Below are 17,325 nucleotides of genomic sequence, written 5' to 3'. Positions count from 1 at the left end.
GTCAGAGATACAAAAGCAAAGGTTTCTCCACCTACTGTATATTAGAAATAAAAAAACAAGATTACAGTACATGTAATAAATTTTAATGCGTCAAAATTCTGAAATTGATCTTACATACTTGTTGTGATTGCTAAACTGCACAGGTAAAGATCTAGGACTAACATGGATTGCAATTTTGTTTGTTGCAATTTCAAAGAAATGCCATAGATAGGAAAACTTAGCAGAAACAAAGGACACAAAGCTGATGTTAAAGTACCAATGATTCTTTAATTCCTAATAATCATCACAAAACACCATGTCAGCTAACTTCGGTATATTCTCGATCAAATGCCTCATACATATTTATTAAGAACTAGTAATATTTCTAATGTTCTAATCCAAAATTGAATACGAAAATGTATTTTCCCGTCAAAATACTTTTCAACTTCATTTTATAGAGATCTTCCATTTCTTCAACCAGTAGAGTTTTCAGTCATAGATTCAGCTTTTGAAATATAGCATTGAATACATTTGGGGTAGTCACTGGAAATTGCCAATGGTCTATTTATCTGTTCCTTTAGACATCTACTCATCTTTTCATAAAACAATCAAATAAACTTTTTTTCACTACGTAAAACCAATGTTGATTTTGAAAGCTTCAGCCTACTAGCATCAAGTATTTGATTTTATATTGAACCTGTCAGGAGCTGTGGTGACCTCAAAATGGTATAATTGAAATTATAGATAGATCATTATAGAAATTATGCCATAGGAATTAGTACATTGTTTAATATTGTTAAAACTGGAGTTTACTTCTGATTGTAAAGAAGAGGAATAGAACAATCTGTCTCTGGGTATACTGTATACAGTAACTTATTTTAACTTTTCACATCACATGTGTCATTTAAAAGAAATGGTTCACAAATTCTACATTCTTAGTTCTAATTCTTGAGAAAATACACAGTGTTATTGCATATCCACCCATGTACAGTACTAATCATTACGAATGCAAAAGCTGACCTGAGCACACATAAAACAACACACTGCATTTACTGAATACTGAAAAACTCTACTGACAGAAACCCAGAATACAAAAGACTACAGTAACAATTTCGTAGACTATGCTTAATAGCCCATCAAAGTTTCTTATTCCCAGGTATTTTACTTCCATTTTTTTATATTTAAAGAATTATAATACATTTCCCATTGAGAACAGTTACTATCGTACAGCCCTCCTGGTGTTAATAACATTTAATTTCAATCTCTTTTGTGACAGCACTATTGGAATTTCTAGGGAGTAGCATATAGATTTTTTAGTGTACTGTAATATACTGCATATTGAAATTTGTTGTGAAAAGCATTTTATTGTGCTATTTTTACATTTTTCTTCCATCTGATAGAATTTAACCTTCAATGCAAGACTTCCACGCATCTTAAAGTATATTATAAACACAAGATGAAAAAAATATTATTATAAATGTAAGTTTGTTTATTCTTTTCAAAGAGCGCTCAGTTTCTTTCAAGGCTCTCTCCCACAACTCATAAATACTTTAGAAGATCAGCACAAGCCATATAGTAAGTGTTTCAAACAAATGCGCAAACATCAACTAATGTTTAATTAATTGACAGTGACAAAAGAAAATATCCACTGCAAAATATGCTTCCTACAGTGAAAGAGAAATGTTATATTTCTATTGTCAAATCCCATTTTGAGCTCAATTACACGACTTTCAGGTTACTGCAAGTAATTACATTGAATGGATAGCATAGTATTCTCTCTTTGTATTTTAAATGAAGGCAACTGATAATAACAGAACGATATTCATAAGGATATATAGAGGATAAATATTTGTATCTTCTGACAAAAGAATTATAAATACAGTATAAATACAGTACATGCTTTAGATACTGTATATGTATTCTCTCACTGGTGCGGGTTTTTCGCTTGATCCTGTTTTAAAGTTGATCATTTACAATACACACAGAAAACACACAAAATATCCAAACTGAATAAAATAAATATGCCTCTCACCCCTACTCCTTGCCCCTTACCCCAGCAAAATATCTCCACACGCAGGCACACAGAATTCTGTCACATAACAAAAAGAAACAACACAAAACCAACCCCAGTCATGTCATGCTTTACAACATGTTGTGGAATTGCTATGCTGTCAGAGCAGTGTAGCGATACAGGTCTTTTATCTATGAAACCATTGCAGTAACCAGCATCATCTGTCTTATTCTGTCTTCGTTTTCTATAACGTTAAGACAGAATGCCAAAAGTTTTTTTTTGTGATAGCACTGTGAGAGGTGGAGCAGCTAATGTATTAGCATAAATTTCAAATGCCAGCAATGTAATTTCTAAGGAATATGTATACTAATTCATTTTTGTGAACAGCTTAAACTGTGTTTTAAAACACCACATTCTTATCATTTAGTATCCTTATAATTCATTGATTAAAACATTTTCTTAAAACTAATGAATTTTCCCTCATTCATCAAAAAATATAACTATTATTAATCTAATGCAGAATCTTTTGCCTTGTATGGGGTATGAAAAAATATACAGTATATTGAAGCCCGAGAGAATAACATTAGATGGACATGAACCATGGGATCCATTTCACAATGAGTCCCAAATGCTGTCAAGAGTCTCTCCTCTTAAAATGGGAAATTGTTTATTGATTAGGATATAAAACAGTAATCAATTATTTAAATAAGCATAAGAATGTAAAAGCCCTGACAATAGTGGCTGTTCTATAAGATCTTCAAAGGCAATGTGTACTGTGGAATACATGAAACCCAATATTGTTATCAAATCCATTGGAACTTAAAAAAAAAAATCATGCCCATGAAAAACTATAAATGTCATTTGAATTTATGTCATGGATATTCCAGTTTAGTCATGTCCTTAACTTGTGCATGAGGTTAGAAAAGTTCAGCAATGTGTAAAATGCACAAAGAAATTAATCTCCTATGTACATGAAGTGGAATATTGAAATTCAGGAAAAAAAAAAACACAAAGCAAGCACTGTGCATATTAAATGTATTGTCTTACCCACAAGAGACATCTCTGGGACTGTGGCATGATATGGCCCATTGTTAAATTCTGGCGCGTTGTCATTGATGTCCTGAACTTTGATAATGAATTCTGAAGGAGGCTCTAGAGCTTCATCGGTGTCCCTATTGATCACCTGCGCAGTGAGTGTGTACTCAGCCTTTTCCTCCCGGTCAAGTCTCTTCATGGCGTGAATATCTCCTGTCAGTTCATTGATTACAAAGATGGTCCCTGCTCCTTCACCTGACAGAATGTACTTGATATTTCTGCTTCCTGAATCCAAATCAGTGTGGAGCTAAGAATAAAAAAAAAACACAGATAATGTTAGATCTTTTAAATAACATTCCTACCAATAATATTTTGTTTTTCAAAGTCCAAGGAATAACAATATTATATAAGTATTGCATTTAAAAATAGATAAAATGCAATCACAATGAGGGTTCCAGCATTTATTTTTATAGTACAGGTGCTAAGAGGAATAAAACAGTACATCATACACTTAAACATAATGATTTACCAAATTTGATCAATTGTTTCTTAATGTTTTATCCAATGAAACACTCAACTATCTGTATATCAACAATTATGCTTGATCTTATTTAATCAGAAATGGGCAAGAACAAGGAAAAACCTCTAATATTCCTTAAAGACAGCTTCAGACTGGATGAATTTCCTGTGAATGTAATTCATATATTATGGGACAAGGTATTCCAGTACCCCAACAACATGCACAGAAAAGGAAAATATTGTATGTAATACATATTGTACACACAGAATTAATCCACAGCCTGAAAAAAACAATATTAGTTTTATTAAGAGTTCTAAAGTTTGAATTATAAAAGACAACATATTGTATTTTATAATAAGTGATTAATTTAGTCAAGTTTAATTCTTGGATTTATTTTTTTGTACTGCTGACATCTCAACAACTCCAACTCGCTAAATGCATCCGTCAGTTGCGTGTCTGGGTCAAAACCTTAGCTACCTCTTAAGTTAGCCTTTTTGATTGTGCCAAGATACATGTCATTTCATTCTATATATAGAGATGACAATACTGCATTTGTGAAATGGACAGCTGCCATAAAAAAGTGGGTCAAGACTGGAGATTTCCATATTGTGTGTCTCCTAAGTATTAACATGCAACCTCTTTCATCGACATTTCCAAGAAAGAAAATGAAAGGGAGATTTAAATGCTACTGCCAAAGCACTGAAGAGATACCCTTTTCTCAGGTTCTGAAAATAAATAAATAAAAATGTCATGAAAATGATATATAAAGACAACACCTTAACCTGAAATGGCTTCTTTCAACACTGTGTCTGCCAGAACTTACTGCCATTGAATGGCATGAGCCCTGAGTGCATAAAAAAATAAAAGTAAACTTTGTCAACTGTCAGCTGTCACTGCCTTTCAAGGTAACAGAATTTTCAGTACAGTGGGATGGTTCTAAAAGCTTACAACTGAAGCAAATGAAAAAAGATATTTCTGGGCTAAAGATTTTACTTTTACAAAAAGCTGACTAAATGTGTGACATTTGTCAAAAAAGATAAGCCTTCAAATTAAAGACAGGGGTCTCTAAGATAGATGTATTTAGGAAAAATCTTTCTTACAAAAAAGGAAGAAGGAACAGCAAAACATTTACTTCTGCCATCCCTAAATTTGGCATTCATTTGTAAAGGCAACATGGAAGACAAAATAAAGCACTAAGTAATCTGACAGTGTTTGAAGGTTGGTTTACAGCTTGGCTGTCCAATTCTTGTATTGGAGAGCCAGTGAGTCTTCACATTTTCATTTAATTTCTGGTCTATCCATACATTTTTGCAACTGCTTTATCCAAAACAGGGTCTTGGGGAAGCTGGAGTTTATCCCATTAAGCACTGAGTGCAAGGCAGAATCCTCCCAGGATGGGATACCAGTCCAATGCACACACTCACACTAGTGACTATTTTCCCGGAATCCAGTAAACCCTACCGGCGTGTCTTTGGTCTGTAGGAAGAAACTGGAGCATCTGGAGGAAATCCACAATAAAAAGGGAAGAACGTAGAAACTCCACAGAATATAGCACCCAAGGAATTTTACCCATGGCTGGAACAATGTATGGCAATGTAATAAATGGTAGCAAATGTACACTACTACTATGTCCTGCACGTTTTACATCTACAAGACACTGAATTAAATAGTTACTTGTTTAATTGGATCAATTTAACAGCTTCTCCCAGATCTTCAGGTGTGATTGCTTTGAATTGTCTTAGGAAACCTGTGACAAACTAATGTTACTGTCATATCTGTTATAGAAATGTTGATTTCTCTTTTACAAAAATCAACAGTAACTACAGTATTAATAAAACCATTCATGATGCTTAGATGACTCTGGTAAAACACCATTTGAGCAATGGCATGATAGATGAATAATTAAGTAAAAATGGCGAAAAATAAAATGAAATGATTTATGGGCTGCCATAGAGATGTTTAAAACATTCTAAAAACTACTTTAGTAAGTCATAAAAAGCACAGCAGATAGAATTAACATAACAATTGTGCCTTGACTAATTAATCATCCACATGATCACTTATATAATGCTTGAATATGTACAGATATATTTTTACATTTTAATTGTAGGCACTTCACGCTGAGTAGCATTTTGTTCATTTCTACTTATATGACTGACTGATGCATTATAGGGCCCTTTTAGATGACATATGCTGTACTCTTACATTTTATTTTTCTAGGCAGACTTTTTTTTTCTTTTTTCTTTATTTTCTCAACTTGTGAATGAATGTCAAAAGCAAACAATAATGAGGAAAAGATACTGGCTGAAATGCCTTCCATCACTAATGTTACTAAGGCAACCTGCCTCAGTTAAGTACCTATGACATCACTACCTGAAAGGTAAAAGATATCTGTTTCACAATGGCTCATTACCGGAAAAAAAAGTTAAGAGAAATACCTAAAATCCTGAAACATAATTCAGTAATTTGAATATCTAATGAGTGAACAAGCTCCTTCTACACATTTCCAGCCAAGATAAACTGTGTCAAGAAATGCACTACAGCTGCATTAATTACCATGGATAGGTGAACAGGTGAAAAAAAGCTATTGTCTTAAGTAAATTATAATCATTAACATATAACTACAATAGCTAAAATATGTTTATGTGTGAGGCGTATAAACTTAATGTACTGTATATTAAAATAAAAAAACAAATTGATTTTTAATTTTTATTTAATATACTTAAATTAATTAAAGTGAATGTGGCACAATGAAAACAGGACGTAATAAAGGTAAATATCCTTTTTCAAAGTTCTGTACTAAAAGTAGTCAATTCTGCCTCTGACTTCATATCTTCATATCTGTTTTCAACCACTTTATCCGATACAGGGTCTTGGGAGAGCCAAAGCCTATCCCAGCAAGCAACAGGTTTCCCTGAAGCTAATTAACCTACCAATATGTCTTTGGACTGTGAGAGGAAACTGGGGCACCCATGTGAACATGAGGAGAACAAACTCCACGCAAATAGCACCACAGGAATTCAACCCAGGGCCCCAGCTCTGCATTACTAAATATTCTAAAAACAACATGCCAACATTTACCATTTTAAATGAAGAAGATCAAGTACAGTAGGTAGCTGTATCAGCATGAGTCGACTATAAAGGAACGGGTTACTCCATGCTGAAAGGAAAAAAAAGACACAGCATTTCAGCTGTGGAGCCTTCTTCAGATGAAGATGTTGTGTCTCCTTTCTTTTCCTTTCTTGAAGGAATAAACCTTCACCTGTTCATTTTAAACAAAGACACTTTTCATTCAGTACTAATCAATGGCACACAATCTTATGAGATATACTTTTCATCAGTAACATATTAAAATATTCTCTTATTATGATCAGGTTTACACAAAGTTGCATGTTCAAAGCACGGAGAGATACAAGAATTTAGACAATTCTGTTACTGTATGGCTTGTTCTTATATATAAAGAAGCATACAAAATAGCTACTAACTCTTCCACTGTTAAATGCATCACTTTTTCTTTAGGCTTCTTTAGTCTATAAACCAACAGAAAATGATATACAGTAGGACTTGGATCACCATATCAACAGTACACCTGTTAATGAAAACAGTTCTGTTTCTGAAAGGCTTATTTACCACTTGGGACCAGACTATCTATAAAAAGAACCACTTACCAACAGCATCGGTTCATTAGTAGTGCTCTAAAACTGAAGAAGTCCTAAATCAGATTTAATATTGCAGAGGATTATAATTCGTTGCTTCATGAATCTTACCACTGAGGGAAAGAGACAATTTTATATATGTTCCCCATGCAAGGAATTACAGAAGTGTGCTGGGGTTTTATTGGCAGCACTAGAACAATATGTCATTCCCTACACAAGGCAGACTTTTGTGGCAGGCAAAGGAACAATCATTGTAAGTTTAATGAGGCTCACTCCTTACCAAGCAGCAGGCTATTTAGCTAAGCCTATACATTAAAATACTGTAATAAGCTGTACATGGCAAATTACTGATTTCTCTTCTTGTCAAGACTAATAGGTAAAGGTTGTGGTGTTCTTTTTCATATTAAAGTCTTTCTGTCAGAGTAATTGGATTTCAATTCTGTCCAAAATAGATCAGAAAAAACTCTCCAGCTACATAAATACATGTACTTATGACAAAAATAAAAAGTCTACACAGTAACTTTGACTTTAAGTAATTCATTATATATTTCTAATGCCTATTACTGAGGTTAGAGTATGACATTAGTAGGATTTTACTCCTAAAAATAGTAACACCTGCCCACACAAACAGAAGTTGATTAGCAAATAATGAGTTTGAGGTACAGTATATATCTGATATATCTGATCTTGGGTCCAGAAGAGTAATAAAAATTCCCAATGTACTTAATAAAATACATTGGTTAAGCAAAAATACTATCACCTTATATCTCCTTTTGCTTGTAGTACGTTTTTACTAGGGAAGTTGCCAGAAAGAAAAGGATGTGATGTTTATGCTGTTTTCACTCACTTCAAAAAACAAATGATTGAAATGATTGCAAATGTACTAAAATACAAAAAAGAAGATCAGCATTAATGACTGGGAGAAATTAAATAATGCATAGATATGCATATGATCCTCTAAGTATCTTAAGACAAATTCCACATTCAGTTACCCTGCCAGTAATAATGCAATGATCATAAGATTCACCTACCGAGATACGGTAATGTCTGAAGGTGAATAGACTGACATATGCAAAGATTCAACTAGTATGTCTTATGCATAAAAGTGATTTCAATTATTCCAGTGATTACAAGGTTTTATATTATATTCTGCTCTTCAGAATTTTCAGGATCAGAAATGTTGGCACCCAAATTATTTCACTCTAAAGTTTAATTAAAAAAAAATATTTCCTGAAATTTTAAATGACTGAGAAGTCAGTAACAGTGCAGACAAATATTAACATGGTTAATTATTCTTCTTTGAATAATTCTGTTATTTTATTGTGTGCAATAATAGTTGAAATGTAGAAATGGAAACACTTCACATGATGTATCATTTCATCTTCTATTCTTGGAAATGATGTCCTTCCAGTGCAGCTTTTCAGAACATTTTTTCACTAGGCAATGTAAAGTCCAAGTTTCAGATCCAAGCAGTTTATGTTTGATTTACGGTACAAATGTGTGAACATTCTGGAGAAAGAAAAAGACCAATGTTAAAATATGAAAAATAGCTCTAACGATATCCCAGTACTAGGTCAAATATTATGTATGTGCATTGAATTCTAAGATCATAAGGATTACAATAGATTCTGTACCCTCGAGCTGACAGTAGAAAATAACAGCCAACATTAAATGTAACAAGCCATGCAGGACATGTATCCTATTTATGTGGATAGAGCTTGCACTTCAGGAAGGAGGATATGAGTGGGAGCCCATGTATGTTTCTCACAAATATGAACTCACAAACAGACCTTTCTCAAGCCAGATGAGGTGATTCCTTTTCTCTAAGGATAGTACAGTAAGGTGAAACTTGGATGAAAATAATGCATTAAATGTTATATCATACGGAACAAAAAATGGGAAATAATATCCAAATGGTTCCTTTTCTATTTTAATAGTGTATCACAATTTAGCATCAGCTAAAACAGTATCAATACATTTCAGATTTAAAACTAAAATGTTTCAGTCTAGGAATTATATAATGGAAAAAAAAACATAATTGGGGAACATAACTGTCTCCACACCAGTGACCTATTAAGTTAAAAATTTGATTTGACAATGCAGATGGAATTTGTAGCAGTTCTGATGGTTATGATGCAGTGTTAAACTAGGCCAGATGGTAAGGCTTGTACAATGATTCATACTTAAGTTTATTTTTTGAATGAGGGACAGCTAACTTGATATTATCAGGGAAAGAAACTTCACAGCCTTCCATAACCTATTCATAAACCTAAATGGCAGAAAGCCTTCCTCTCAAACACTTATCAGTGAAATTCTGGACTGAGGTTTGCATTTCAAAACCAAAAGGAATCCATAACGGAAATCAATAAATTGCTTTGTTCAGCACCATTGTAATAAATATAACAATTTAAGTGGATTTCAATGGTCTTTAGTGTACAGTATACAGTATGTACATGTGTACTGTATATAAAGCAACTCTCTCAGGTCTGATAAAAAGGAGGAGCACTGGGCAACTGCAATGAAAGTGTGTGCCAAACACCAACAGTCAATATGAAGCACTGGAATAAATACCCTGTTGAGAGTTATTCAATAACATGCACCATTCAGCATAAACAAATGCAAGCTTGCTGAAACTGTGTACAATTTTAGTCACTACAATACAAAAATATATACAGTAGCTGTTCTGGAATCAGTCCAGAGAAGAGCATGTATATTCCCCGGCTCACAGAAATGTCCTACTCTGAAAAGTGAAAAAGGACTGAATCTTGCCTTGCACAGACAAGTGGACTAGAGCCAAGTCTTAAGAACCACCAAGGGTATTAACAAATTTAATCCTATGGAGCTCTTTTGAATTAAAAGTGTTAACTGAACCACAGGACCCAACTTAGTTACTAACTGGTAACTAAGAGGTAATGCATTTGGAACACAGAAATGAGGCATTTCTTTGCACAAAGAGATGTGGGAGTCAAGTTACCCAGGAACTGAAAACCAAATATGCTAGATGGGCTTCCTATTATTTTCAGACTTTTTTATGTTTTTATCTCAAATGCAATGAAAAGATTACATACAAATTCCAAAGGTTTCATTAACCCAAACATGTAATATAGTATCTAAAGCAATAGTTAGGTGTTAATTCCATGCTTTAAAGCAAACAGTAAGAAAAATACATTTCAGCTATAAAGAATTGTTTATGTTTCATGCATCTAAGTAGATAATGTCTTCTTAATAAATTTGAAAAATTAATGTACAGTATGTACTGTATTTTAATAAGTTAATTCTTAAATAGCTTAATGATAAATACATCATTAGCTATGCAAATAAAGAATGCATTGTATGTGTACATGTGGACTGTTTTGAGGCTGGGAAGTAGTATAAATCAAGATAATAATAATAATTATTATAATAATTGCTTACACTTATATAGCACTTTTCTGGACACTCCACTCAAAGCGCTTTACAGGTAATGGGGACTCCACTCCACCACCACCAATGTGCAGCAACCACCTGGATGGATTAAGCGATTTCCTTGCAGTTGATGTGATCTGTGCTGTGATGTTGGTCTGAGAACTTCATGAAATGGCTACAGTCATTGCTGGTCAACAGTTCTCAAATACAGTATCTTTGTCTTGTAGAACTTGCACACTTAAACTTATACTCATCCAGGTGGATGCTGCACATTGGTGGTGGTGGAGGGGAGTCCCCATTACCTGTAAAGCGCTTTGAGTGGAGTGTCCAGAAAAGTGCTATATAAGTGTAAGCAATTATTATTATTATTATTATTATTATTATTATTATTATTATTATTATTATTATTATTATATTGTTTTCAAACTGTTATTGTTTGGGCAAGTGGACTATAATTGTAATCTGTAAATTTAATCACAAGGAAGGTTTTTGCTGAAGATTGACAGTTCTGTAATACAGTTCTCTGTCATGCACAATATGTAGAGCTGTTATATGTGAGACACAAGCTCTGCTGATTTTGATTTTATTTTCAGATTGTTAGATATACTTTGAAACAATACACAATTCACCACAGAAGAAGAAATAAAAAGTTTGTTAAAGGTTTAAATATTAATACAGTTAACATTAAATTTAAAAATAAAACTTAATTTATATAAGTTTTCAGACATGTTTTATAATTCTTAAATGTCAAGAATGAGTATTACTAAATAACCTATGGACTTCTGTGTATTACACTGAAACTGTATATCATATATGTAAACAGAGATCACAAAACACAAAAGAGAAAATCCATAGTTTTTTTTTTTTAAATAACAATGTTCATGTTATATTCCACAGCACATTAATATGGATTAAGGCAACTGATATTTATGTTGTTGAGGGTAACTCTCACAACTTCACTAACATTATGGAGTAAACAAATTATTAGTAGTACATCACATCAATATGTGGCCTTTGAATCACATATTGTAACTTGTACAAAGTTTATATGTACTGTAAAGACATAGTTTATTTAAATCCTATGTCTGAAAAGGAATTCACTAAAGTGTTACCAGCCTAATGCATCATTAAATGTCTTGAGGTGTCTTGTTACACTTGGAGAAGGAAAACAGAATTTTATTTATTTAGATAATTCTAAAATATGTTTTCAGATTTACTGTACATAGTGCAATGCAATGCATTGCTTTTGCTAATCCTCTGTATACTGTAGCAACATACAGTAGTTTTCAAAAAAGAGAATAAGTGCCCAATACAATTTTCCAGCATACTTTCTAGGTCCTGTGCCCTTCTATGTGTGTACCTCATGCTTGCTACCTCTGACTCTGAGATGGATGCTGCCTGTCACAACTGCCTGCCTCTGTTCTAGCCAGACTCAAGGAGGGCAATGGGAAAGCATCCAAACAATCATCAATCTCACAATTGTCCAACAGTACTCTAACTGTGGCAGATTCTAATATTCATTTAGACACTCAAGAAAGACTGCACATAAACTGAATTGAGGACTTAACTCATTTAGCCTGAGTACATCCTAGCTGTACACTTTACACATAGAATAAAAGCATAATAGAGATATACACAAATAATGAATATCTAGACTGAAAACTAGGGATTACTAGTATTCAAATGATCATCTATAATGATCATAGTAAGACAAGATATCTAAATTTAAAAAAAACTTCAGTCACACATAGTGGTTGCTCAGGCAATGAAAATTATAGCCAGCATTTAAATGAAATTGCAGCAATTTCATTTGGAAACATTAGACTGTTTTCATGTGCAATGATTTGTCACATGATATCCTCATTTTTGCCATTAAAAGCAAAGCTGTTCTAGATACACATAAGAACATAAGAGAGATTTCAAATAAGATGAGGTCATTCAGTAGAACTAGCTCATTAGGTAGTTAGTAGCTAATTGATTCAAGAAACCAGGGTATTGGCTTCAACAACATTGCTGGGTAGTGTGTTTTCCAGTCCCATAACACTTTGGATACAGCAGTACCTTATACTCTCAGTTTTAAATCCATTTCCACCTTATTTCTATTTGTTTCTGCTGGTTCATGCTTCACTGTTCATTCTGAAGAAATCTGGTGGGTTGACTTTGTCAGTGCTTTTGAGAATTTGGAATACTCGTATCAGATCACCTTGGAATCTTCTCTGTATACATAAGCAACATAAGCAGCTGTCCATCAGAAGCTCGTTTCATTGACTTTAATACCAATACTTATTTTAATTACACGGACAATATGGAATGATACTAATTATGTTTTCACATTTCAGTTCAGAAACAGTTCGACCAGCTATGATAACACATAATTATTTAAAACACATTTAGGAAATAAAAAGTAAAAAATTGGCATGAATAAATTTAAAAAATACAGCAGAGAAATGCAGTCACCAGAAAGCTGAAACTTGAAATCTGGCTCTGCCAACAGCTACAGTATGCTTTCAATTCATTATTTGTACAGTTGTATTACTTGAAGAATCACTGCATCTGTTCTAGAGGCTAGACCCTCATTCCAAACTTTATTCTAAAATGGAACAGCTGATCCACTCTCTTTATTTAGATAATCCAGAATTTCAATCAGATAACATCTGAAGCAAGGAGCAAATTTCACAAAACACATCTAAAAATCATTCACATCTCTAAAACTACCACAAGGTATTTGAAATATCTGCAAAAAAACAAATAACCTAATAGTGCCAGACCTTACTTTCAATGTAAAATGGGTTTCAGACTCTATCACAACAATCATGATCAACATGTTGTGTACAGATCTCTAAATACAACACTGTGAACTGTGTCCTTTTAATTAAGAAGATGTATATTTAATTGAAATTTATCACCCATTTTGATACAGACCCATGATTGGATTGCTAAAAAAAAACTTCTCACCACAACACAAAGCTTAAATTAACTACAGAGACAATGTTTATCTGCTTTATGATTTTCTTTGTAAAAGAAGAGTATTTTTACTGAAAATATCTGTTGCTGAAAGGCAGCTCTAACACCAGTCATACACAAAAAAGTACAAAGTGTATAATGAAAAAAATATAAAAATATATTTCTATGTCATATTAATGTTTCTACATCTTTTATTAAAACTATTTCACAAAGATGTCAAAAACAATGAACCCTGATCTTGGTTCCAATGCACACTACAAGGTGCGCACAATAGAGAAATAACAGTAGCTAAAGATAAAGATTTTTTGTTTAGTATTTCTTTTTCCTTCTGTCATTGCATTTTTTTCCTTTTTGCAAGCAATGTTTAATAATGACCTTTACCATATGAGTCTAATCTACTACAGTTAGTCATTTATCCAACAAGACAGCGTGCATACACTGTAAATGTAATGCTTGTTAGTGTAAATCACAGTGCTTAAGAAGTATACACTATGAAGGACTTAGTAGGATCCAATAGTCTGCTTCTACTGTCTGAAAGGATTTTGAGTAACAGAAGAGCAAGTCATCTGTCTGGTTTGACACTGACATTCTAAACTAGTCCTGAGGCAATGACTCAAGCTTGGATTGTACAAGTCTCTACAATTATTCTACCACATACTACAGTGACTATGACAATTTCAAAGAAGTGCAGGTTCTTAAATTCCCTGTATGAATGACGTCAAAAATAAGACAGATAATAATTTCTATGACTGACTTTATATAATGTGCACCGTTGTTTTGTAACTCAACCCTGAAATTATATCGGTGGCATTAAGCATGCATACATACTGTACTGTACATGTGCATGCATACAGAATACAACTTACTTTATGCTATTTTTCTAAGCCAGATAAATAACAGTGCCGTCTGATGTGTCAGATTATTTGCAAAGAGATTAAACATGCTGCACAAGTATACTATATACAGTAATAGGTTTATTCCATTCTGAAAAGAGAAGAAAGTAAACACAACGTTTTGGCCATGGAGCCTTCTTCAGGTTCACACCTGAAGAAGGCTCCATGGCCGAAACGTTGTGTTTTCTTTCTTCTCTTTTCAGCATGGAATAAACCTATTACTTGTTCCTTTCAGCCCTTGCATGCTGACACAGCTACACACCTGAAATACTATATACAGTAGTTACTCTTTACAAAATGTGCACTGTATAGTACAAGATGTGTTCTTACAGAAACATTGAATGATTTTTCACTTTTTTGCAGAGCCGTCAGAAGGCAAAAGCATGAACTGATGAAACCATTTGGTATTGTCTGAAACAGTGCTTGATAATCAATTAATGGGTGTACATTAATTTCTCATGCTTCAATTTTGAAGTGTTCTTCAAAGCACTCCACTAATTTCAATATATTTAAGTAATGACTCAGAACATACACTCCCCATGTGCTAATTTAATAAAGATTTGGTTTGTAATATGTACACTTAAGTATGTAGTGTATACTGATAGTGATCTAATATTATTTTCCTCAACAATTAGAAAAGCAAAATGTTTCATCTTAATTTCTTATTTTTCATCCTTTCAAACGAGCAAATAAAAAGAGAAAAAAATATATGTTCTTTTTAAGATGTTAACCAGGTTATATACTGAAATGAGCACATTGTGAAGTTAAATCAGCTTTGGACTATTGTTAAAATATAATTCACCTGGAATTTATAATTAGCATTAAACAGGAAAAGTGGATGGTACAATCACAATCACAAAGTAATCATAACAGCAAAGGAAAACATTTTATATATTTTTCTTTCCATCAATACATTTGATTGTTTAAATAAAGTGATATACTAAGAGGCATTATAACCACAACAGATGAGTATTGGAACCAGTTCGGTACTAGAGTTTTGATCATCATATGCATGGTTTGAGTTTATATTGATTATAATAATAATAATAATAATAATAATAATAATAATAATAATAATAATAATAATAAAATTATTATTATTATTATATTGATTTTACTTGCATTTTTGTAAATATGTAACCACTAACTGAGTGTCCCTACAATATTTCCAGAATGTTTATTTATCATATAAATGGACATCTAATCTCCATCTATGACTGAGTCTCACTATACAGGATCTAGATCTACAATAAGGTAACTAAAAGAAGACTGACCTGTCTATTGATCTATTTTGTACATAGCACATATTATTCCTATTCTAATTCTCCTGTTTAGTATGCAATCAAGCCATACCCCCATGTCTGCTTCCCAATTAAGCCATTTAAAACAGCATCCGACTTAAATAGTTAATAGAAGTTCTATTGTTAATAGAAGTGTAAAAAGAAAATATATTCATACAGTATATCCTACTTTGAATGTGCTATAACTGATACATACAGTATAAGGAAGCATGACATTCATGCCTTTTCAGCACTCTAAACACCATAACACTGTTTCACACTACTGTATTTTGTGAAGAAAAGTGATGGTAATGGAGATGATGATTCAATAATCAAAGCATGGTGATAATTTTCATTTCCTTATACAGTAAGTGCAGGAACATGGTTTTCAGACACGTCTTTCTATATGGGTAAAAAGAAACTAAAAATTAATGTTAAAAGTGTCGACAAAACAAGTCAAGAATCAAACAAATCAGCAAACAACAAAAACAACTACCTGTATAACAAAATGTATTCCATTATGCCTATGCAACTTTATTATTGTCATTTGGGAAAACAGGAGGCCAGCTATACGGAAAGATATCTGTTTACATTTTTCCTACAAGCTTATTGGAATTATAATTGTGTTCCATGGTGCTTTCCTTTGGTGCAGAGGTCTGTTTAAAGGTTTTGTGGTCCCAGAGAGATGAAGAAAAATGAAGCTCTGTTTGAGAGATTCGATTACTTGTGCAAAAATGCAGTCACACTGTTTTTCTTGGGGATCGACACTCCTGGGCAGAGCTATATTAAAGAGGGAATAGAAATGGTGCATGCACAAAGGAAATATTTTCCAATTATGGTCTGCATGACATAGAAAATATTACTTGTGATAGAGGATTATGAATGAGATAATTACAAGAAGCCTAATGTTCGTGAAGCTACATTAAAGGAAAAAATATGAACTATATTAATTGCTTATTGACTTGCACTGCATCTTAAACTAAGGACCATAATGTTTTCAAGGGCAAAGCAGAAATAAAGGTTGTTCTGCATTTCCTCACAAACAGCGTATCCTGGTCTTGCTGTAGTGGCTTGAAACACTAACCCTTGTCTATCCTGTTTTATTGAAAGACCTGTCAGTTTTTATTCTACATTTTTTTTTAAAAACAAAGGAAAGAAAGGTTGGATTTTCCAATCTAAAATACTTAAAACATGAAAAGAGCTATTTTATACAGTATATTGATTTAAAATGTGGGCTAAAGTGACTACAATAGCATATATACCGTTTACAGTGACCTGATTTTACGTGCTGTAGAAACACTTTATTGCCAGTTTAACATTCAGTGTTTTCTGTGATTAATGGTGAAAAATAATAATATATATATTTGGTATTTAATACTGAAATAGCCATACTGTTGAGCAAGGAATATCAAAAACCATATTGCACAATTTAAGGTTTTATGAACTACCTAATATATCAGACAGATATAGTATGATACTCATGCGACGGTACATAATGAGAACATGATCCAATTTTGATGTGTAACCTTTCAATATATGTTAATGGATACATCTGAGAAGGGCTATACACAATATTTAGAAT

At 32.9% G+C, this 17,325-nt stretch overlaps 1 protein-coding gene across 3 annotated transcripts in view; it reads right to left on the bottom strand.

Moving 5' to 3' along the window:
- The window catches only part of cdh8 (cadherin 8), an 85,777-nt gene that overhangs the window by 46,534 nt on the left and 21,918 nt on the right, over window positions 1-17,325 (bottom strand). For all 3 annotated transcript variants that reach the window (XM_088613713.1, XM_088613712.1, XM_088613714.1), the window contains exon 3: window positions 3,038-3,332. In XM_088613713.1, coding sequence (XP_088469839.1) covers window positions 3,038-3,332 — 295 coding nt within the window. The remainder of the gene's footprint in view (window positions 1-3,037; window positions 3,333-17,325) is intronic.

Source organism: Lepisosteus platostomus, chromosome 20 (genome assembly GCF_059453375.1).
Source record: "Lepisosteus platostomus isolate fLepPlt1 chromosome 20, fLepPlt1.hap1, whole genome shotgun sequence".
Taxonomy (NCBI): domain Eukaryota; kingdom Metazoa; phylum Chordata; class Actinopteri; order Semionotiformes; family Lepisosteidae; genus Lepisosteus; species Lepisosteus platostomus.
Note: the sequence above shows the minus strand (reverse complement) of the source record. Positions and strands in the feature narration are given on the sequence as shown.